Source organism: Scatophagus argus, chromosome 4 (assembly GCF_020382885.2).
Source record: "Scatophagus argus isolate fScaArg1 chromosome 4, fScaArg1.pri, whole genome shotgun sequence".
NCBI lineage: Eukaryota > Metazoa > Chordata > Actinopteri > Scatophagidae > Scatophagus > Scatophagus argus.
Window position 1 is genome coordinate 21,203,861 of NC_058496.1, and position 24,561 is coordinate 21,228,421.

Here is a 24,561-nt window from a genome sequence, read left to right on the forward strand (position 1 = left end):
CTGTACTTCCCACTAAAGACTTTTATAATCATCATTTCTAATCACTTTCAGCTTCGATTATCTTCACTATTGCTCGCAAAAAGCCATGACTTAATCGAAAAAAAAAATGTTTAATGAACTAATATGAGCTTGGTTCATATATAATCCATTTTTGGGCTAACCCTACCTCAGGCAGCCTGAGGTGTTCTTGAAGACAGTGGTCCACTCAGCGTCGCGAGGTTTTGAGTCCTCGTTTGGCTCGTGCTCCCATCCCGAGTGGGGGATAATGACTTCATTGGTCATGGTCTGCAGGCCGTGGTTGATGATCACCATCTTCAGGGGTTCATAGGATGACAGATTCCACAGAGTTCCTGTAGAGAATGGGGGGGGGAATAAAAGAGAAATTAAAAGACACTTTAGGACAAAGTAACAAGGGACAACAGGTGTTTTGAAAGAGGATTAAGGAATAAATGTAGGGATATATGGGGAAGAACGAAGGAAGAAGGCATAGGAGCAGAGCAGAAAGACAAATTAAAAGATGTATGCAGAATGAGGGTGATTTTAGGCAGGAATCAGGAAATGTGAAGGAAAGGAATGAGAGCAAAGGAAGAAATGTGGAAAATGAACAAAAAAATGACAGAGGTACAGGAATATGAGAGAACGATGATAGGAGTGAGCGACATAAAGATTGGAAAGGCACAGAGGAAAAAAACAGACATAAAGTGAAGGTGATGCAATGTAATGACAGCTGCCAAACCTACTGTGGTGTAGAATTTGAGATTGCAACAAAAAACAGAAACTAATAAAACTGAACTGGTGGTTCTTTCACCAGTCATGATACTAACTGGCCATACTGAACTGAGTGTAGTCATTTTTATTATGCTCCCCTGAGGCCTTAACTGAAGCTAAGTTGTGATCAATACTGAGTTTATAGAGAACATATTATACATATTATTTCTCAAATATTCTCATAAAAGAAGAAATACAGAAACAATGAGGATACAGTAACTTTGCAATACTTTGTCATATCTCAAGTAGAACAGTATCATTAATCTCATTGGACCTTCATGTGTACATATTCAACAGACACAGTGTAAATTCACTACTTCAACAAACAGCACATCGCCTCCTTCTGTGTCTTGACCAAACGAATCCAAACAGGAGAAAGAGCGTTTTCTGTTTACCTGCACATCTCTGTAACAGGCAGCCTATTTTCTACTTCTGCAAAAGAGGTAAACTAAAGTGAACTGGGTATGTGCATCCCGAGGGTTCACAAAAGAGAGGCAGACAGACAAAGCACAGAGGAGGGCATTTTTGGCAGCGCAGCCAAGCATCCAACCCCACAAAAATAAAATGCTGTGTTAAGGCATCAGCAACAGATATGTTTTCACTCTGTAGCTCAAGCAGACTTTGGTTTGAGGAGAAAAAAAGAATGTTGCACCTTAAAGAAAAAAAAAAAGTCAACATAGTCAGTTTTTATTAGCCCCACCTAAAGGTCTCTTTCTCTGGCGTCTCGTATCAGTTACTTTCGTTCCTTCTTTTGAATCCAGGCCCTTTGCTAATATTCTTACTCGGGGCGACTTACTAGTGATTTGTGAGTCCTAATCATACAAAGTATAAACTATCAGCACCATTAAAATTGGCTATTAGCAACTCCTGTTTGCAATGCACCCACGGAAGTACAGACTATCACAAGATTACTTTGGTCAAGAAAAGTAATTAAAAATTTGATGATTATCAGGCAAGCCCAAGAGTTATAAGTTGTGTCTTCTATTGCTTCTAAGTGGATTTATGGATGTTTATTCTTGGAATAACTGAATCTAAAAATATGTCTTTTGGATTGTATATGAGATTCACTCCACCCCCACAATAACAGACCGTTAGCAGAGCAGTGAAACCATCACACATCCTCGCCCTGTTCTTTAATGCTGTTTCTGTACATTTTCCAGATGGTCAATATTTCCTTTGCTAAATCATGCTCTCCACACACAGGAAAAAAGGTCTGACAGACCCAGGCTAAAAATAAATTCAGTCCTTCTGGTGTGGTTGTGCCTGGAGAAAATCGGTTGCCTTAGCCAAGACACTGGAAAAAACCTTTGTTCTTGTGATATTTTAATATGATTTTCAATTCTGAGTGCATCTCATGACCTTTGTCACTTTCACCCGCTCCGTGGAAACACTGCACCTCCATTCCCTGTGTGGCTACAGTTGGTGACTAGACTGGCTTGCTGTGTGTCTAAGACTACCAGGTCACCGGTACCTTACTGGGAAGCTATTAGATGTAAAAGCTGTGGCTCTGCTCTGGGACACTTTCACACACAAATCCCAAGTGTGATGCAGGATGTTGAACACACACTAAAGCCTGAAGCCAACTTTATATAATCCTGTGTGCTTAAAAGATCAAGTTATTATAAACTGTTCAGCCCAGTGAGAAGGTCTAACACTTTGAACAGTGTGGATGGTCTGCTGTTAATTCTTTTATTCCTTACAGATCTCTTTAGACTCAGGTCTTGCATGACCATCAATAATATTATACCTGACCACAGACTCCCTATCTGATTCAAAGTACCAACAGAACATGTCCTGAGAGCAGAGGTATAAGAAGTACTCAGTTGTTGTACTTGTGGAAAAACTAAAGTATGGAAATGCTCTGTTACAAGTAAAAGTCACACAAATAATTTTTTACTTAAATGAAGATGCAAAAGTGTTAGAATCAAAACATACTTGCAGTACCAAAAGGGAAAGTACTCACTTGATTGTTACTTTTATTTTGAACTGACAAAGGTGGTTCATGTACTTTATACAGTTTATCTCGCAGCTTGTGAATTTCTCCTCATTCTTAAAGTTTAATTTTAATTTAGCATCAGAATTAATTTGCGAGTTATATTTTGGATTTTTAAATTAAATCAGCAAAGTAACTGCTAACTTAAGTTGTCAAGTAAATGTAGTGAAGTAAAAAGCACAATATTTGCCTCGGAATCGTTGGAGTAGGAGTATAAAGCTGGATAAATTGAAAATACTCAAGTAAAGTACAGTAGTTACAGTAGCTAACTTAAAAACAGGACTTGAGTAAATGAACTTTCCACTACTGCCCAAGAGTAAGCATTGCTGACACACTAACTGGAGCAAAATGTCCCCAAGGCCTTCAACAACCAGGGTTTTGATAATTACACTGTAGAATGAAGGCTGTTTTAATTTCATGTGGTTATTGTCAATCCAAAAATGGATTGTTTTTACCGCACATTCATGTTACATTTAACTTAGATGAAAGCAAGCGAGATGTTATGTATGGTTCGACCCAGGTGTGTGTCAGCTGATCAGCAGCAAGTCAACTAATTGCACTTTTGGTTGAAATTTATGAAGTAAGTATGTAACTATTGCTTGAGAACAGGTCCAAATCAGCAAGAAGGTATAACCAGCACTGAAGCATTTTTTCCATTTCATTTTGTTGTTTGGTCTTTTATATGTAGGTAATCTGCACTGTTGTAATGGCTGTTTTAAACTCTTATTACTCACTAAGTATTGTTCTTAGTCAGCCATCCACTCAATCCCTGGTGCATATTTTCACTACTCTCTTTTTTTTTTTTACATGGTCAACTTTGTCTTTCAACCACATATGCACGAGAGGCTGACGGGAAATATCAGCATCCAGGAATGAATCACATTAACTACAAATGGTGGCTCTTGTGGTGCGTAAAGTCTGGTATGATGACACCTAGCTAACATGCATGCCTGTCTGCCTGCCAGGCTGACAGCTTGATTACCTCCACTGCTGTGTCATTAGCATCTGCCTTACTTGTAACAAGCAACACTCAACATGCAGTCAACACATGAGGAACAATGTGTTCTAAAGGAAGACAACCAGTGGATAAACAAACCTTGTGACTAAAGTGTACAGGGAATATCTAAAACTTACGAACTAATTAAGGAGCTCTGCTTATTAATGTGCCACAAACCTGGGGAGGAAGATGCTAAGAGTACATTAATAATCCACAAAATAAAACCTTCTCATGTATTTGTATTACAACTCTTGTGTACACCCTGCTATGAGATTAATGGGGTATGATGTCTCTAATTTACACTATGCTCATTGAGTGTTATTGTTTCCCACGTCATCATAAAACAGGTTCAACAGCCCATATCCAACATACACCATCAGCCACACCATTAAAACATTAAATCATGTGTTGAGTTGTGGCAATCATGTGGATGGTCTTTGACACACACCACTCACCTAAACATTGCAGACCAAATATGCCCCCCACACCCCCCCACCCCACCACCACATCAGCTCTTGCTCTCGTCAGCAACTGCACAATGTACCCCATCACATTTTGAAAATAGCTCAGGAATGTCTCAAGGACCACAACAACAGTCTTCAGATTCCCCAGATCCCAACCTGATCAAGAATCTGTGGGACCAGAATAAGCTGAATCCATCCTCAATGCACAGGACCCAAAGGGTCCAACATTCCAATGCTGGTGACCACCACATATCCCCAGAGGACCTTCCCCTGACAGGTTAGACATGCAGCACAGAGGGGTCCTACAAATTTTGATCGTATAAATGGAAATGTATTTCTGTAAATAAAATGTAAACCAGATTAGGTGAGAACCCAATATATGGCAGGACCACTTATGGTCAATGTGCGAGTATGTGGCCACACGTTACACTATGTTACAGTGGTAGACGGTGGCAGTGTCTATAATGTGAATTCCTAGTTATTAAATACCCATCTCCAATTTTCTGTAGTGATTCCAGTAATATTAGTTGTTAGAGTGCTGTGCATCAGTCCAAAAAAAAAAGGTGTGTAGGTATCTGCCTCAAGGTGCCCTCCCCCCATGGAATGTGTTTGCCATCACTGTGATCCATCAAATGCAAAAGACAAACAGCCCACAGTCACAGTCTTATTTAAGATGACAGAGTGCTGTGGCAGTGACAATCTCCATCCTGTGTCCTGCCACTGATTCAGGCCAGTGCCTCTATATCAGGTTTAGTCCACTTGCTGTCTTCTGTCAGCTTGTCAGTGGTGGGTGTCTTGGGGGTGTCCTACTGTCCTGTCTCTGAGGCAAATATCTTGCTATTGGGATGTCAAATACTCCTTTTACAAGTGAGCCACATTTTACTATCTGGACTGTGTTTGGATTTGTTAAATTACATCAACCTCTGGCTTTAAAGCATCATCAGTACTTACACTGTAACCAGACTGATCTTTGCAGTTAGATTAGTTATCATGGCACTTACAGTCAGGAATGCTAGCTTAAAAAGAAAAGGACCTTCCCCAAACTGTTGCCACAAAGTTGGAAGCACAATATTGTCCAAAATGTCTTGGTATGCTGAAGACTTCCCTTCACTGGAAGTAAGGGGCCTTGTCCAACCACTGTAAAACAGCCCCATATCACACCTGACACTAATAAAGACGTGTGTGCTTTTACTTTTGTCTATACAATGTACCTGAAAATGCAGTAATTTGGCCGAATGATGACGATGCACTGAGCCACTAGTCATCAAACACACCTCCACATCACAATGCTGTCCAGGCTGCCCGGATGTTAAGCTCTTATTTCTGGAAGTGTTTTGTATCCAGATTCAGGAAAGCTTTAGTGATCAAATCTTTGCACATCTTAATGCTAAATGTTAATTATGAGTGGAAAAAAGAAGTCAAAAGTTCAAATACTAAATTATGATCTTAGATATACGGTTAACTTTCCTCCAGAGTTTGTTATTTAATAAAGTCAGGATCCCCAGCAGGGTCATCATAGAAAATTCCAAGACTTTAACATGACCTTCTAGCATTCAGACTGCTTTCAAGATCGAAAAGTGTTATTCCTTTCTGGTTTATTAATGTTGTTTATCTACTGAGAAAAGTTCAAAAGTGGGTAAACAGTTTGGTTGAGTTGGTCGTGAAGGAAACCATCTAATAAGAAGCATGTAATGAAATGAAAGTGTGAAACATATACTGCAATAATCCTGTAAACAAAACTCAGAATTCAGCTATAAAAATATCTATGGATACATACGTTATGCTTCATTTTCCTTAAATCAGAAAATACATGGGAAAGGCTTACGAAGAAAACCATTGTGATCTGTTGAGTAGCAACAATCAGTAGCAACTATGTTTGCGTTTCCCCATAAAACCATGATTTGCTTTTGTCTCCTTTGTCTTTAAATCCATCCAGCTGCAAGGCAAGTTGAACATAGACATCTGTTCAATCATTGCTGCAAACAGACAGCTTAGATTCGCCAGACTGGCGACAGAGTCTGACATCTCCCAACAATGTTTAGATTAAAACAGTGTATGTGTATTTGTCAAAGCAAATGACAAGATGGGGAGCAAAGGAGACAAGTTGTGAGCTAAGTATTAACCAAATGTTACCTTTCTGTTTCTCTATTTACTTCTTTTTCCTTTCTTTAACATCCCCCTCTCTCCGATACCTGCATATGAGGGCTGGAGGGACTGGGACCGGGACTGGTAATGGGACTGGAGCTGAGGCTAAGGCTAATTAAATTTTCCAGGCACCACTGGCAGGCATGTTGCTGTTCTAGCAGGACTATTAACTTAGTTCTGCCCATTACCATTCTCCTCCTCCTCCCCCTCCTCCTCTTCCTCCTCCTTCCTCCTTCGCCCTGTCCTTCTCCTCCTCACCCCGTATGCCATCCATCACACTCTCAGAGGTAAAGATGGAGGGAGACAGTTTAGATAAAAGGGAGATGGCATGCAAGAGACATGAGAAGAGGAAGAGGAGGAGGAGACCTCAGTAAGTGGACTCACTCTAGTAACAGAAAAGTAACAGAAATGGGAGATTTATGTGTGTGTGGGTGGGTGTGCACTGAGGTCGATCCCCATAAAGCAGTTAATGAAATGAGGTAGATACATTCACATTCACACACACACACACACGCACATTTATATATATGTCAATGACGTTCCCAGCAGGTTGCCTCATGGTGAGGGGTCCTCAGGTATGTCTCAGTAATGACTTCACTATATTCTACATCATCATAAGGACCACGTCCATGAGTTTGATAGTCAGAATATAATAGAGGAATTAATTTGATTTGTGTTCTCCAGATCAAATTTTCTCTATAAATACTGTAGAATGCAATGATGACTCTCCTTCGCTGTCCAACATCTGTCCAACACCTGACTGGTTTTCTGTAAGTGAATGCTTGTCTGCTACATGTATTGGGTGTAGTTCTTAGTCAAATAAAAAGTATTTCCGCCTAGTTTGACCTCCAGCGTAAAATGCATTTTCACTTCTGTCTTGAGGTCCACTGACTGACCTTTTTCACAGCAGACATTTTGACTTTTCAAATTCAGCAGAAAAAGTGCAGCTTAAGTCCCATTATCGGATGCCAAAATGACCGAAAAAGGGGGTATGTCCATGAGAGGGGGTTACTGCCCCAGTTTTACCAAAGCAGTTGAATTAAAGTTAAAATTTCATATTTTTATGTACTTTATGTACTCCTGTAAAAACATACATTCAAGCGTACATGAGATGAAAAATACATTCTCAATGGGACAAAATCAAACTGCTGTGTATTATTTTTGCTTGTGTTAATAAGAGCACTGATAGCGCCAAAGTATTCAGTCTCTCTTGCTACAAATCTGCACTAAGCAGTATTTTTTATATTAACATTGGAGAAAATTACAATGTATGATGTGAAAGAGCTTATAGTCAAAACTCCATATAAAATTATCCACCAACTATTGCAGTTCATAGAGCATTTTATTGTCTTTCAGCTCATTGTTTTTGTTTTTATGGTCCATTGCTTTCATTGGGCACAATGAACAATACAGTGTCTGCTGCATGCGCAAGTACACAACTGTTTGGTAAGACATTAGTCATAACAACTTTATAAGGTAATAATTTCACAATGATGTATTTACTGCTTATTGTGCTGCAAAAAGAAAAAAAAATCAGCTGATGCAGGTTAGAGAATTTTCCATGGAAATCATTGCATTGATGCATTGTACGGGTCAATGCATTGTACGGGTCCTCCGAGACCATCTGCTGAACTGAAACAAATTCTACTAACAGTGCTGCATATATCATACTCAGAAAAACACTCCCTGAAAGCTTTGGCATAGACATACGTATATATGTAGGTCTAGACAGCATTTCACTTCTGGCTTAAAGGCCAGCTAATTTGTCTTATATGCACTTTTAATCCAAACGACAAAGGCACAAGCACCTGTGCGTCAGTTCACAAAACTTCACAGACATTTCCTGCAGGAAAAACAGAAGAAAAATCTGCTTAATAATCGACATTTCCAGGGTGGGAATTGCTGGAGGGCACAAACAGCCCAGAGCTTACCAGGAGGGAAAATAGAATGATTCTGAATGGTACAAAGCTCTAAAAATATGAGCAACCAGTCTGTCTGTCTAGTGTGTTGGAAAATAAAACCACTTGGTTCCTTCCACGTCACCCGTTTCCCCATGTAGAAGACAGAGCTCTGTGTGGTTTTACAGGGACAGTATAAAAATTCAACAGCAAACTCTAAAAACACACGGGTTATGAAAGGGTGTCTATATTTAAAACCCATATTTAATTGTAGAAAAACACAGCCAGTTTTGGCCACATACACTGAGGCTGTAAGCTAGCTTGCATTGTGACTGGTGTGTTTTTACTGGGGCCAGAGCACTGGCGATGGAAACTGAGAGCTGGAGACAGACAGAAAGAAAGAAAGAGATAGGGAGAAGAACAGCAAGAGACAGAAAATCAGCCAGAGTGTAGATAATGAATGAAGGAGAGAATAAATTAGATTTGGTGAGGGAGGGTAGATAATGAGTGAGAGAGAGAGAAAGAAAAAAAATGAAAAAAAAAAAGCCTCCCTCCATTCTGTCCTCCTTGTCTTGTGGTGCATGGTTATTTTTAGCTACGATGGGGAGCAACACACTGCTGTAAAGGCAATCATTTCTGCTGCGGCACAGTCATCGCTCACCGCAACATCTCTGTCACAGCAAAAGAAAACACACACACACACACACTCACATACACACATATACACATACACTTATCCATGCATGCACCCAACAGTTCAACACTATATTTTGTATACATTTTGAGCTTCACAGACCAGACAGAAATGACTGACAGCTCCCAAAAGATGACAAGTTTTTTCTCTAAACTGTAAAATTGGCAAAAAGTAACCCCTTCATGACTTGGGGTTACTTTACAAAGGTCAAGTATTTCACTTCAAACGTATGCACTGAAAACAAAAGCCCCTTCTCAGATGGCAAAGTGTGCATACCAGTCAATGTGTGTCAGGCCAAACTAATCATGTTGGGGATTAGCTGAGCACGAACGCACAAATGCATGCACGCATGCACACACACACATACACACACATGCATGTACACACAGACACCGACACTGTATTCCCCAGCTTACATTTACCAGGTCAAGGAGAAGAAACCCTATCACAGATCAATAGCTCCTCTTAAAGGAATTAAAACATATTTCATTACACAATGCAGCTAATAGTTTTCCCTCTAAAATCAATGTTTGCATGCTATCTGCTTTTCTGTGGAGCATCATTCCAGTTTCTCTGTCTCTTTTTGCTCACAGTACAGTGTAATACGGCTGAAGTAATCAAATATCACACTGTTTGTTTTCAACTCTGACTCTACTGGTGTCCTTGTGACCCAACATTGTAAGAAAATGGCTCCATGACTGACTAATTACTTGGTTTACTGTACTCAGTTTACTTTCTTTTCATCTCACTGTTTAAATTTCGTATTTTCATAAAAGCCCTTCTAGGGAGAGGGTACTACAAATTAGCATCTGCTATAAGCGTTCTGATGCTTCCATTAGGCAGCTGTTTCAGTTTGCTTATTGATCTGTCCCTTTCAAATAAACCATTAATTTAGAAATAATTAGCTCATTAATGTTCGCTGCTCTTTTTGGAAGTGGGAAAAGAGACAGCTCCAACACATCCATTCAGTCTCTATCATCACTTATCCTGTGCAGGGTGTTTGGTGTGTGTGTGTGTGTGTGTGTGTGGAGCCTATCCCAGGTGAGACTACAGGCAAGAAGCAGGGTACACCCTGGACTGGTCACCAGTCAGTCACAGGGAGAACATGCAAACCCCAGACAGAAGGGCCCAAACCGGGATTCAAACCTGGAACCCTCTTGCTGTGAGGCAACAGCACTAACCCCTGCAACAACATGCCTGCATGGAACAGGTTGCACTGAATTCATTTTCTTACCACTAGAAAATAGGGAGTTACACAACTGAATGATAATTCATCAAGTACATCTTTCAATGTAGAATGTCTGGGGCACAAAGTTATCAAATAATATAAGGGTCCTCAGTGATCATGTGAAAACAGTACACTGTAAATACTGTTGCAAATACTAGTGACGGGTGGAAAACACAAAAACACTGTGCTTCTCAAAACAGTATGACTCAGTCCTGCATTACTATGCAGAGTATGGGATTATGGCAGCCAACTCGGTATATTCCTGGATGGAATATATAAATGACGGCAAGCACGCAGCCAGTGATTGGAAAGGACTGGCATACTAAGGTACTATCATATCAGCTTAAAAGGCTTCAAAGAAGCACTTTCATTCTTGCTGTAAGTGAAAGAGAGTTGAGACTAATTAGTAAGACAGAAAGAGAGGAATCCTAAAGTCAGTGGAGAAGACAGCCAACAGGCTTGGCTGCAACAGTGCTATGCAGGTGGTTTTTCCATAATATAAGAATCATTTACCTATGGCAGGCAAATAGTAATTTATGTCTTACTTCATGAATGTAATCAGGCATATGCATTGCACTTGTTTCAAAGGATTTCACCCACATGACAGATGCTCTTTCAGTAGTTTGAAGGATATTGTGAACATCTGAGAAAATGTGCTGTTTGCAAGCTTTGCAGTAGAACCGGATGATGTGACAGAGACAAATATTAGTGGAATATTTTTCTGACATTGATGAAGGCAAAATAACACACAGAAATATGATCATGTCATCATAACACAATTCCAGTACAGTAAACAATAACTGTTGGCCAGCTATGTTTCTCAGTGTAACGCCTACAGTCAGACAAAAATCATTTGTTTGGATTGCTTTAAACTGATGTTACAAAATCACTCACACATATACATAGGTGGTTTTTGTTTCCCTTTTTTGCCTGATCACAAGGTACTTAGTAATAAGTAGCACTGAACAGTTTAATAATAATGTTACAGTTTCTTGTATAATTTTTGGCAATCATCCTGCTTGCCTCAAATCATTTTGCACCACCACTGCAGTGTGTCTATTGTTTGTTGTATTTCATACGGAGATTTTATTTTTTATAGAGTTTATTCTTACCGGTGATGAGCTCTCGAACCTCCATGTCATTGGTCTTTCTCAGCAGGCGGACGAGGGCCGGGATTCCGTCACAGTTCTTGATGGCCACCTTGTTGTCATTGTCCTTGCCGTAAGAGATATTGCGCAGGGCACCACAAGCTTTTCGGTGGACTTCAGATTTGGGGTGGTCCAGAAGCCCCACCAGAACAGGAATTCCCTTCAGCTGACGCACATCTTTCTTAATCTTGTCATTTTCATAGCACAGGTGCTGCAGGTAGGCAGCAGCATTGGACTTGACAGGGTCAATGGGGTGGCCTAGCATGGCAATGACCTCAGGGAGATCTGGGTCGCGCCAGCGTGGATCTTTGCGGATGCTGTCAATGGATGGTGAGCGCCGGCCACCCATGCGGTCCAGACTGGCCATGCTCCCCCTCTCAGGCTGGGCCAGCGGTGCTGAATACATGCCGTGAATGTAAGGATGGCGCTCATCGATCAGCTCTGCCTCAATGGGGTCATCTGGATACCCTCTGGAAGCCGAAAGAAGAAAGGACAGTGAGGACAAGAGAGATGGACGAGGCAAATGGAGGGTGACTCAGACAGATTTGTCTGATAGACGGATTAGGCAGCCAGGGGAAATACTTTGAGTGAAGCCATCTGAGGTGAGAGCCACTGACTAATGTGAGGAAAAGGGAAAGCAAAAGACAGGGTGAGTGAGAGGTGAAAAGATGGGGGCAACGAAGAGGAAAAAAGGAAGGAGTGTAGGACAGTGAAGGGAGATCTATGGTCCCTCTGAAAGTCTGTCAGGGGTCTGCGGTGTTAGTACAAGTGATACGGTAAGCAACATTCTACTCATTATTCCTCCCTGTCAGTTGGTAGCAGCAAACATGTCAGACTTCTACAAACATGATGTCTTAGAGAGGGTGATTGAGAGACAGGAAAAGATTGCACAGAGAAAAAACAGGCAGTTCACAAAGAAACAGAGACAAAGGCAACACCAAAGAAAAATCTTTGAAGGAAAGTCTTGTGAAGTGTTTTCTTTTAGGAAGCACCATATACAGAAGAAAAAGGTATTTCATGTCTGTTCCCTGGGTAACATAGAAAAAAGCTGTGCTGTCCCCCAAGGGAAAACTATGAGTCCCCTATGACGCCCCCAGAGCTCCCTTTGCTGACAGTGCCAAACACTCGCATTCAGCTGGTAAAATGTTAATGACCATCTTTCTGGGACTTCTCTGCTAGCATTAGCCTCATTAGCATTATTACTGTCATGGCTGCGGATTTCAAAAGTATTGAGCTCTACTCATTTTCAGTGACAGGAAGTAAGTGTTGTCCTCAGGGTGGACAAAGAGGAGAGATGTTTGTAGGGGGTTCCCTTCGATGAATCTCTATTACCCAAAACTCTCAACGTCTATGATGTATACTCTGTTCTTGCAGTCTCTTTACTCCAAAGGCAGCCTCATCAATTCTCTATTGGAACATGGAGGGAAATATAGGTGCTGAATTCCAATGACAGATCATTTGTTGCTGGAGTGCAAGTTACTTATTTTACTTAAGGCTCTCTGAGGCTCTCAGGAGTGATTTTTTACTTGTAGAGCCAACTCCAAAGATGGGGACTGGGAAATCACATTTTACACTGACAGAAAAGTTGCAAAGACTGGTTTTTGAAACTTGTGAAACAACAATTCTTTCGGAACACGTACTACCAAGTTGTCAAAAAGAATGGGAGGATATTTGGTAGGAAAAGTTATGACATGGGGAGAGGAATTTAATTAGGGTTGTGTACTTATGCTTCGCTTTATCATCCCCCTACCCACCCAACAGCTTGAGACTTGTTTATCCTTGTTACATAATCAAGCAGGCCTCCTCTCACCATCTTTGATGTATGGTGGTTGGTGGTGCAACAAAATGGCGACTAACGTTGGTGGTTGGCAGGGAACTCCAGACCGAGCTCTAATTTTAATGAGTTTTATGTTAATTATGTATTTTTACAGTTCTTCTCAGGCATCCTGGGGGAGGTGGGGGAGGGGCTCTGCATGCCATCTCGCCTTGGGTCTGATGCATTCCTCTGTTGATTTTTCTTTTACACAAGCCTCGAGTAACATATTGGCTTTTATGGCATGACTTTGTGCATTTTACTGCCAGGTAAATCGATACAAGATGAACTGGGAGAAAAACTCCTGCCCAAGCAGTGTAACGAGATACTAAACTTATTCAGATGGATGGAAAGAGGATTAATAGAAATTCAGTGGGGAACCACAGCAGGCGAGCACATCCCTGACTCCAAATGCTACAAGCAACATGAACCAAGTTCAAAGAACCACCATGTTGAACGGTTGTGGCAAATGCTGCAGGACAGGCTTTGGGTGTCATAGGCACATGTCAAGAACAGCTGTGACTCTGGAGGTCTAATGTCAGGTGTTCTTCATGTCAAGGAGAAAACGTTAAACTGAAACCCAAACTAGAATGTCATCACTGTTTATGCTTCCTTTAAAAGCAGTTTTTCCAGCTTGTGGAAACTGTTGGAGAGCCACAAACCTCTGTAGGCAGCCTTTAACCACAAAATGGAAGGAAGGGCCAATCAAGAACCGAGTTGCAGCACATCATTTGGAGAAGGACTGCAGCTCTGAGGTTTGGCCCAAGCACTAAGCTTCAAGACAGACTGCATAGAAATAGAAGGAATTCTGCAAGCATGTGTGCACGTTACTAAATGCTTCCTGGTGCACACAGAGATCTAAACACGCTCCCACATTCAGTGGGCATCATCCAACTTTTGACTGCTGTGAGATTTCAGACATCGTTAGGCAGCGGAGAGCAGCACACAATCTCGGCATCATCTGCATCAAATAGACCTAAATACATAAACACTATTTCTTTAATGCACAGTATCTCTTTCTCTCTTTGACCTTCCCTCTCTTTATTTGTCGCACTATTTGCACACTTTCTCTGGCACACACACTTCAACACATCAGATGAGATGTACAGTTGTGCAGATCGCGGCTCATTTAGATCTGGGACGATGTGGCGAGGCTTTTGGTAAAGCAGGCATCGTGAAGCTGAGTGATGGGAATGTCAGGATTTGCATTTAAATTGGTGCCATTGTGTGTACAGGGAGGGGTATATTCATAGGATGTGAAAGGGCTTTGCGCCGAAAGACGCAATGCTCTGAGCGTGATTACAGCAGAACACTCTCCTCATGCTAATCGAGCAGCTAAATGTCCAGGCTGTGCACTTGTCTACAGATGCGCGTGTGTGCTTGTTTTTCCATCCGAGACACAAAGAATAAAAGAAAAGATAAACAGATACAGGAGATATGCTTCACTATTCTTCCTTTCCTTCATCCTCTGTCAATTACTTTCATCATCTTTCAATCGTGGCAGTGCCTGACCTGCTTCTTTGGCAGGTCCATAAAAGGAGATCTACTGAGATGGATCAGACACTTGCAAGAAGATGTTTGCATCTCGTATGTACTCATAACATCTCTGCAGCGTTTATGAGCTTTTCACTGACTGTCCCTGACGAGCAGATTGCTCATTTTGAATTATAGGCAATAATTGTTTTATGATGCGCAAGAGTCTTTGCAGGACAGAGAAGAAAAAAGAGAGGGTAAAAAACAGTAAAGCTGGAGTTTTCATGTCTTGTCACTTTCTAATCTCTCAGGCTGTTTTGATGCCATTATCCACTGTCACCACTGCTTGTTTTCATTCAATTAGAAGAAAGTGACATCGCTCAGAAGTTTCCTCTATAATTAAGGAGAGGCTTCTGAGAAACCTCAAACATGACAGAAGGGAACTATAATATTAAACGGAATATTTATCTCTCAGTGAAAGCCTTCTGGCAGGCTCGAGGAGGAGGAGGGGGATCACTTCCACAAACCTTTCTCTACAGACAACTCTGTATTAGAATGAGACCCGCCCCTCTCAATTAAAGGATGAGTGTGTGTATGTGTGTAAGTATGCAAGTGTGTGTTTATAAGTCTTTATGTGTGTGTGGTGACTCCTAGATTGTAGATGGGCAGGCGCAGCAGAGCGGGTCACCCAAGGAGAGATGAACCGTTAGAGATTGGCTTAAAGACGCCCCTGTAGTCTGGCAGAGTTCGAAAGCAGCTATTAATCATGCTGGCATGAGAACACACACATACACAAAATGGTGCTCATGGACACACACACACTGTCACACACACATACACAAAATGGTGCTCATGGACACACACACACTGTCACACACACATACACAGAATGGTGCTCATGGACACACACACACTGTCACACACACATACACAGAATGGTGCTCATGGACACACACACTGTCACACACAAATTAACATAAAGGATGGGTTTGCATGTGGGAGAAGGGAGTCAGGTGTACTCACATCCAGACATTGGGGGGTCAGGAGAGAAAACCTGAGCAGCGATAAAGGGAACAGAGAGCAAGGCACTAATACAGTGTTGTAACAATTTAGAAAGCTTCAAAGTGCCCTTATACTAAGCTGACCAATGCCAAAACAACTGATCCAAGACCAAGTGAAAAGCGTCCAGGTGACTAATAGAAACAAGTTCCTTTAGTCAATTAAAACAGAAAAAGGAGAGGAGTCTACATCATATGAATGTTGATTTGATTCCAATTAAATGCATAATTCTTTCTGCAAAAATCTGCCTTGTATCAGCTTGGTTTTCAATGTAATTATGCCAGGATCACCTATAATCATTTGCAGTAGACTATTGAGACCAATGATACAGAACAAACCTGAGTGAGTGTAGGTACATAATAAATGCAGATGGTTACATATAGGTGCACTGCATGATGAGATTAAGCAATTAACATCTTATCATACTCTATAGCATGTATACTGTAAGCTGCTAAACAGGTCCAGTCAATGTTTTTGGTTGGGGCAACAAGTGCGCTGCTATCTTCCATCACACTCAAGATGATGAGACAAAAGGATTTTAGTGACTTTGAAAGAGGCTTCAGACATAAAGACTGTGTAAATGGCTGGTGCTGGAAGATGAGCTGAGACTAAAGTGACATCTGCATTTCTATCTGTCACAGACATCAGTAAATATTTTCAGAAACAGCATTTTGTTGAATGGCCTTGCGCAACAGCACATGATTCACATTGTTTTCATACTCGTCAACTCATGCAGTGACCCGTTGCGATCTGTATGGAAGTCTCTGCATTCATTCAATGACTAGGCTCAATTATTTAGCCTGTTCCGTTAATTCATCACCCATCTGTACAACAGAGCTGTATTAACACTAAAATACAAGAGTGAGGCATGCTCGCACGTTTATGAAACTCCAGCAAGAAATTATATGTTATCATTCTCAACACATGATAGACTCCAGGGCGGAGACAAAATGAGAGCTCAGTGCCAATGCAAGAAGCCGTTTTAATACTAAACATCTTCATTTTTGTCAGAATATTACTGAGAATGATAAGCTGTAATTAAACCGCTTTAATTCCTAGATTCATTACAGCACTTTGGAGTTGCTGCTCTCTTCTTGGAAGAATACTAATTGCAGTTTGAGTGCACAGGGGAGCCTGGACACTCTGGGAAAAAAAAATGCTTGTAGTATACTGATATTTTGGTGTTTTGATGTCAGCTGATGTGAGTGCAGGAGAAACGAAGGAAAGAAGAAAAAGGGAAATTTGTGTTTTGCTGCAATTAGTAAGGCAGCAGACAGTCAAGAGGCTTTAACTGTGTGTGTGTGTGTGTGTGTTTGTTTGTGTGTGTATGTGTGTCTGAAGGGGTGTATGTGGCTGTTGGGGCTGTGTTGTGACACATGCAAGGCAGGCTACAAATTGCCTGTCACAGCAAGCGCCTCTTACTAGGCGGATGGGGGAGTGACTCATATTCTGAAGATGTGGATTTTTATTGAGTGTGTGTGTAAGAGAGAAAGAGATACATGTCTGTAAGTGTCAGAGTGAAGTGAAAATCATGTAAAGATAGAGAGGCTGATTAGGCATCTGCACTTTAGTGCCTCATGAACATCAATGCAGGGGCCTTTAATTCCAGCTAGTTGAGTGAGTGTGCACATACGCTTAATTAAGAAGGCTGCAAAAGTAAAACTTATGGGCTGCCAAGAAGCCAGGAAACCTGCATTCAATGTCACCTTTGACACACACACATACACAAACACAAACACACACAACATAGACAATCTTTCCTGTCTTGCTGTGTCCTGGCTCTATTCCTGTCCATCTGGCTTTGGGGTCAAACGTCACTAATATTTTGCCCTGAGACTGAAACAATAGACCTAAAAAATATCTGCCACAGATCACGAGTCTAAAAGAAGTTTTAACAACAAACCTTCCACTAACTGCTGAACACCTGCTTCAATCTACTTGGGCAGCAATGAAAGGACTGGAAGCTATTAGGACACAAGAGTCCATTTTGGGATCTTACCGTTGGAGACTAACAGGTTTTATTTCAGCCCACTAGAGCCAGAGGTTATACTCCTCTCAACACAGGTTGTGCAAAAAAGGAAAGGCTTTGAGAGATAACTGACAAAAAGACTCTGTCCTCTCCCTCTCTCTTTCCATCCTCTTTATCCTCCCTTCCCTCCCCCATCGTGTCTCAAATCATTCCTGCCTCTTTAACTCTGACACAAACACTTGTTCACTAACCATTTGTAGGAAAATGGCAATCAAAGACTTGTTCTTCCTCACTTCCTTACTCAAGCAAGTTGCTCAAGGAGAAGAGACATCTGTTTACTTGTGCGTAGTGAAATGTACTCTTTTTTATCGCAAGAACAAGAAAGTGTTCTCTATTCCCTCTCATCTTAACAGACCTGATCTCTTCTCATGTCAAGAAAAAGTCTACACACATACATATGAACAAGAACTTGCAGTCCAACATAAAAAGAATAACATGTATACTGCATGAGTTTGAACACCACCTTGAACACCAAATATCTCCTGCAAGCTCCAGTAGGCTGAATTCTTCAACACAATCTGTCAGGTTTTTAAGTAATTACACCATGTACTCATGTATGAAAACAACTGTTATGCAAATTTGTCTGTGTAATGGCTTTGCTCTAAGGTAGGACAGAACATCATATGTGCCTTTTTAAAAGCAAACCTAAACTCTATGAAGTTTTCTGCATTTATCCTCACCTGCCTCGAGGCCCATCACGAAGAGGTTCCCGATGGGTACGACCTCGATTGGCCCCCTGTAGGGTGCGTCGGTTGGCAGTGGAGTAGTCAGGCTCCAGCTCGTACGGCTCCTCCTCTTCAGGGCCCAAGCTGCGCCGGTCATCCTCCAGGCCATATGGCTCGGGCTGGAAGCGCTCTGGCTGTGAGCGGTTCAGATCCACAGTGCTGCTACCCATAGGCACCTGGGGCTGGGCCACATGGCCATAGTCATCCTTACGAATAGGCAGCGTGTAGCTGTTCTCCGGTCGGTAGCTGTTGGGCATGTAGGGGTAGCGTGGCGGTCGGAAGTTGACGCCACGCGACAGGCTGCCGTAGTTGTCTGCCAAATCAGCATAGCCATCGTGAAGGCCATAGTGGCGAACATACTGGTTCTCAGGCGTCTCGCCATATGAATCATTATAGGAGTTGTTGTAGGAGCGTGTCAGGGTGGAGGTTGCTTGAGGCGTGATGAAGCGGTCACCTCCATTCTTCATGTAGCGCCGGTCGATAGAGTCGGTGTAGCTGCCTAGCGGGGATGAGCCCTCGGGCAGGGGCAGGCCATCAGGGCCCAGGGGCACCTGACGTACTGTCCGGGTGGTCACCGTCTTCACCATCTTGGTAACCTGTAGAGGGGAGCAGGGGAACATGTGGACATGATATGTTCAGGCAAAACAGGAACAGAAAACCATGCTAGCCACTAAACAAAGACATTTGCTTCTTTAGCTGTTTGGCATTGTATTAGAAGGCCACACAGTGAAAGACGCAGACAAATAAACAATGAAAAAAAAAAGATAACTTACTCCTGATCTCCGCATTTCAAACCTAAAGCAGAGGAAAACTCATCCACTGTATCAATTTAATCAAATTTAGTTTTACCCATTTTCTGAACCCTGGGTTTTATTGTGGTGCATTGCCATTGTGATTCGTGTCTCATGAGTGTGTCATTCAGTTATCGGTTCAAGCATTTAGAGTGAAGCATGTACTGGTGCTTTTGATGCTGAAGTTTGTTGGGACTAAATGGGAGGAGTTAGGACTCATCAACCATCAATTTAAAATCTACAAATACCAAGAAAGAGAGGAACCTCTGTTGTGGTCGAGGGGGACAATAACTGACCAATATGTCTATAGTAATAACAACTGTAATGCCAGTATCACCAATTTGTGTTTTCTTAAATTATGAAGTGGGGAAAATCAGTACAATTGCTACAAAAATCTTTTATAAGACAAACACTGTCAGCCAAATCTAAACCCACCACTCATACACAGTAAGTGTCAGAATGAGCCTCCTGGATTGTGCTCTAACAGAGCCATCTTGAAGCCCTACAGCTCCGCTGGACCTTGAATCCTTTTCTCGCTGAAGAGCAGAGTAGCATCACGCTGTAGCTGGAGGAGCTGCATGCATCTCTCACACACTTCACCCTATAGCTAAATAACTCAACTTCTACTGTCTCTGAGTGTGTCAGACAGGAGAATTATACACAGCAACCTCCCTCCCCGGGCTCTCCGCCCATACAGAAACCAATTTGCTGCCCAGTGAATTCTGCTGTGGCCGATAATTGGCTATTTTGTCCGCGGCTATGAATTCATCTTCAAAATTAATGAGGTTGACGAAAATTAATCGTCATCTGCAGGGGTGCAGGTCTGATGCAATTTGTGTTGTGCCTGACAAGGTGTTGTAGAGAGGTTCATTCCCACTTGACAAGCATGGACCGCCAATCTGAATTTCTTGGAGAAAGAAAGGGAAAAAAACATTCTACTCATTTCTATATCTGATGGTTTTAATTTCAACACCAGACCTCTTAATCGTGATATGCTTTCTTCATTTTCCCATTAAAGCCATAATTTAGATTTTAATCAGAAGCAAGCAAAGGCAGGTAACAGTACTCAGAAACCACAATGAAGTATTAAATTTTGCTACAGAGGAAGGTGCCAAAACCAAAAGCACAAAACAAATTGGCTGTTCAACAGGGCATCCTTATTAACTTGGTTGAAACAAACAGAAATCTTCACTGTCCTTGTTTCTTGATTACACCCTGACTTTGAGCTACATAACAAAGCATATTTCAGCAATGCCAAGGTTCATTTCCATGTTCAGAGTAATCACTGAGCAATTTACGTTTGTTTCAGATGCCAGTCTCCTTGGCTTTGTACAGTTAAAAATTAAGAGTTGATTTGCTTGATTCACATTAGCTAAAGCATATGTATGACCTTGGAATAACAAGCTTACTTCCACCCTCCCGATTCACAATCAGGAGCCACGGCAAAACCCAAACTATTCTGAGGTTCATATCATGCCCACAAGGGGACTGTAGAGTTTGGTATAATATATATAGTTTATTAAATAAAAAATTAATTTTATTTTTTGAAAATATTGATTTTCTGGAGAGATATCACTTCATAAAGGAGCCCAAGCCAACCAGATTAAGGATAATGTCAGAATGCCTTTATTCATATGCTATAATTTTATCACCTTTCATTATCATCATAATTTTATTCTTTGTTGCCTGTCATGGAGAGCACACTGAATGCTACAGCTTCCCAGCCTTGACAGCCTGGATGTCTTGTAGTAACACAGTTTTTTAGGCTATTTGATGTACGCAAAAGTTCATAAGGCATTAAACCACCATGGAGGCGGAAATGGGGTGGTGTGCTGGCCCTGTGTATCAACAGGAGCGTCTGAAATACGCGGAGTAAACAGGGTTAAAGGAGAATTGACAAAATGGTGGAACATGTGAACATTTGCACATGTGGAATACTATAAATCTGCATGTTAGTGCATACTTACGCAGTCACAGCTGCACTGACACGTGTTTCGAACAACCACAGACAGTTAGACACATGCCTTTACTAAAGTGTTTAGAAAAGGAAGGAAAGGCAGCAGGCGTCAAACTGTCCACTTTACAGCACTGTAAGGGGTTTCACAATCTCTGCGGCATTTGCTTTATTGGGAACTTAAATAGACACTGTGTCTGGGGGTTAGTGGCAGAGGTGGAGATAGTAATTCAGATTTTTAAAAAGCCTGTGATAGAGAAGCTTGTGAATCATTTCCAGCCAATCAAAAGACCTTTTGCGAGGATGATGGAAGTAGAAATTACTAGTTATTTCACAACGCCAGAAAGTCTAAAAGGCTACATGTGGGTCTCTTTAAAACTTGATGTTAGAGGAACGAAGATGCAGGCAAGGGGAGGGGAGAACACAGCGAAAGTCACACAGTCACCATCACTGGATGGTAGGTGTAGGGGGTGATGGTTTTGACCAGTTTGGTCACCTAGAGTTGAAGGGATGGGTGGGTGGAACTCTCAGTAAATGGTATGCAATGTAATGATTATGCATTTGCATAGATGTACAGCCACACAGTTATTCTTGCTCTTTCAAGCTACATATAGTAGCTGTATACAATTTGAGAGAGGACAGAGCGTGTTCTCATTGTGCTCCAGTAACTTTTTAAAAAACTGCTTGTTTTGGTTTCTGTTTGAAATAAGAGAAAGAAATGCTCTCTGAGTAGAAAAGCTGCCTGTTTTTTATTCTGTTCTATTCAAGGGTAAACCATATTCTACCTACTTATGGCTGGCAGTGTGTCCAGGGTAGGGAAAGGCTTTTATTTGTTTGTGATCTACCTCAACTTTCATTAGCTCATATCCAGAGGAAGGGGGAGGAATGCTGCTTTTATTGGTCTAACTGAGCTCTTCCTACATGACTAGCGTTACATTCAGAGTGTCTGCCAGCAGGAATGGAGGCTGGATGATGGCCAAGGGGAAGCATGGCGTGCTGGGACAGGAGGACGGACACTGATCTAGTTGAGTGAGTACCTCTGCTCAGAGTTCTATACACATTCAGACCCAATTCACTTTGAGTTGAATTGACTGAAAATAGATCCAGCAGTTAATCTGCCAGTCTGACATTGTTCAGTCAGTGAATTTCCAGCAGTATATGAAAAACGTTCTACATTAACTGAATTTGTCGACTTAAACTTACCATGACCCCACTGCACACGCACCCAAGTGTACAACATGGCTCCAGTTCCTTTTTGCTGACATTCTCTCATATTAAACAGAAGCTCTGTCTTGGTACCATTTTTTCCTGCTCCTCTTCCAATATTCCTACTAGTAATATTGCTGATACTAAATCAGCTAGAAACATGTTTACCACTGAATAAACTTTTTTGCCTGCAAATCAGGAAGATGGGAGAAGCTTTCATGTTTCATCTTCCAGCAGTCAGATGGGGATAACCATCAAGGGAAAGCAGTGTGTTAGCATTAGACGGTATGGCAAGCCTTTGGTTCAAAAGAACAGATAAGCACATAAATAAAACTGTGAGCTGTTGCAAAATGAAGAAAGACAGAAAAGGAGAGATGGTGAAAAACAACACATGAAAGTGAGTGAGCAAGAGGAGATGCAGAGAGTGAAAGGAAAGTTGAGGGAAAGTGATGAAGACAAGTGGAGGGGTTTCTGTGAGTAAACTCTCCAATGGCTCTGGATCCATTTGCCACCACAGAGGTGCTGGCCTCCAGAAGATCACCCTGAATATTAATCTTTTTCCACAAAGTGACTTCCAGCAAACACCCAATAGCTCCTCCCAGCACAGCACAGGCCCTTTAAAGGAGCGTCATTCCTCTTTCCTCCCTGAGCATCAAAACCCTTGATTAGCGTGATGTTCTGCTGCACATTTGTGTATGTTGTCCTGAAGACATTACGTGCAGGACTACATAAGACCATGTAAGTGTGAGTGAGAGTGTGTGGCCAATCCCCTCGCAGTAAACAGGCTAGAGGGCAATGGGCCCTCCCTGATGAGGGATTAGACCAGGATTTTTAATTACAGTTTCACAGTCCCTAGAGTAGGAGCTCCACACAACGCTCCACACTCCTCTGAAAGACTACAGCTGACTATTGTAACGTTTACATTCAAGGAAAACCTTGAAATATATGCTTATCTAAAATGAGTAAAAGGGAGGAGCTTCTAACCACGTCTCATTCTTAAGATTTGTAGATTCACTTGAAATCTGGTGTGGATTATGATGGGTATTCTTCTCCATGCACATAGAGTGCTGAATTCAAACGAGAAACGCAGATTGTCTCGCAATGAACAGGCGCACACTTGAGGTTCTTCAAAACCCCAACCTGACACTAAGAGAAATTCAAAAATTTAAATCAGTTTTCGGTTTTCAAAATTCCAGTCCAGGGTGTAGCCCGCCTCACGCCCGTAGTCAGCTGGGGTAGGCTCCAGCTCCCCACAACCCTGACGGATAAGTGGTATAGAAAATGGATGGATGGATGGGTTTTCAAAATTATAGCAAATCACTACGGGGCAGCCAGTGTGCAAAATGTATTATAAATGGTAATTCATACCATTCAAAAGTAAAAACCCAGCTAGATCAAGGGTAAAACTGCAACAAGCACACCAAAATAAGCAACATATTTTTAAAAAGTTAACATTCCATTTCCAGTTTTCTATCTCATATCAACAATCCTAAGTACAGATAGGGATGTTTAACATGTTGCTGGTGCTGAGCAGTGGCATTTGTACCTCCTATAATGACAGCAAGGGATGTAGAAGAGTAGAGAATTTTTACCAAAGAAAAAAGAAATGGAGAAAGAGAGAGAGAGAGAGAGAGAGAAGATCATGCAAAAGAAACAATAAGAAAGAGAATGGCTAATAACCCACAAAGTGGAAGCAACAAGCAGTGAATTGAGGAGTACATAAGAGTATAGACTGGGCTAGTGGCTTGTGATGAAGCAGACTGTGTTGCATACTGCTGCTGTAGGCTGGGCACACATAAAATAGTGGCGTGGCGGGAAAAGCCATATTGGTATAATGGTCCACTCACCTTCACGTTAGTTGATAAGTCCTTACAGAAAAAAAAAAACAACAGAACACAGTGGAGGACGAATCAACAAAGGAGCTTTTAAGAAGAACAAAACTAAGAGAGTTGGCTCATAATAACACAATAAATAAATAAATAAAGCCACAAGAGGGAGGTGAAACCACTTTGGGCTATAGGATTATGGGATTTAGAGTTCTGCAGGGTGGAAGTCAGGGAGTGGAGCTACAATATCGTACTCTTTGGAGGTCATAATCCATAATCATAATTTGAAGCAATATTAAAATGGATCAAAGGGACTTTTTTGAAGCTATGAGCTCAACAGGATCTCTTTG

General features: G+C 41.6%; 1 protein-coding gene across 9 annotated transcripts in view; it reads right to left on the bottom strand.

The window, feature by feature from the left end:
• Positions 1-24,561, bottom strand: part of arvcfb (ARVCF delta catenin family member b) — a 102,669-nt gene that overhangs the window by 46,312 nt on the left and 31,796 nt on the right. For 8 of the 9 annotated variants that reach the window (XM_046385736.1, XM_046385738.1, XM_046385735.1 and 5 more), the window contains exons 3-6: positions 24,233-24,253; positions 18,390-19,030; positions 11,300-11,805; positions 167-350 (exon numbers count right to left, since the gene is read on the bottom strand). In XM_046385736.1, coding sequence (XP_046241692.1) covers positions 167-350; positions 11,300-11,805; positions 18,390-19,030; positions 24,233-24,253 — 1,352 coding nt within the window. The remainder of the gene's footprint in view (positions 1-166; positions 351-11,299; positions 11,806-18,389; positions 19,031-24,232; positions 24,254-24,561) is intronic. The other variant, XM_046385739.1, reaches the window with a different exon arrangement.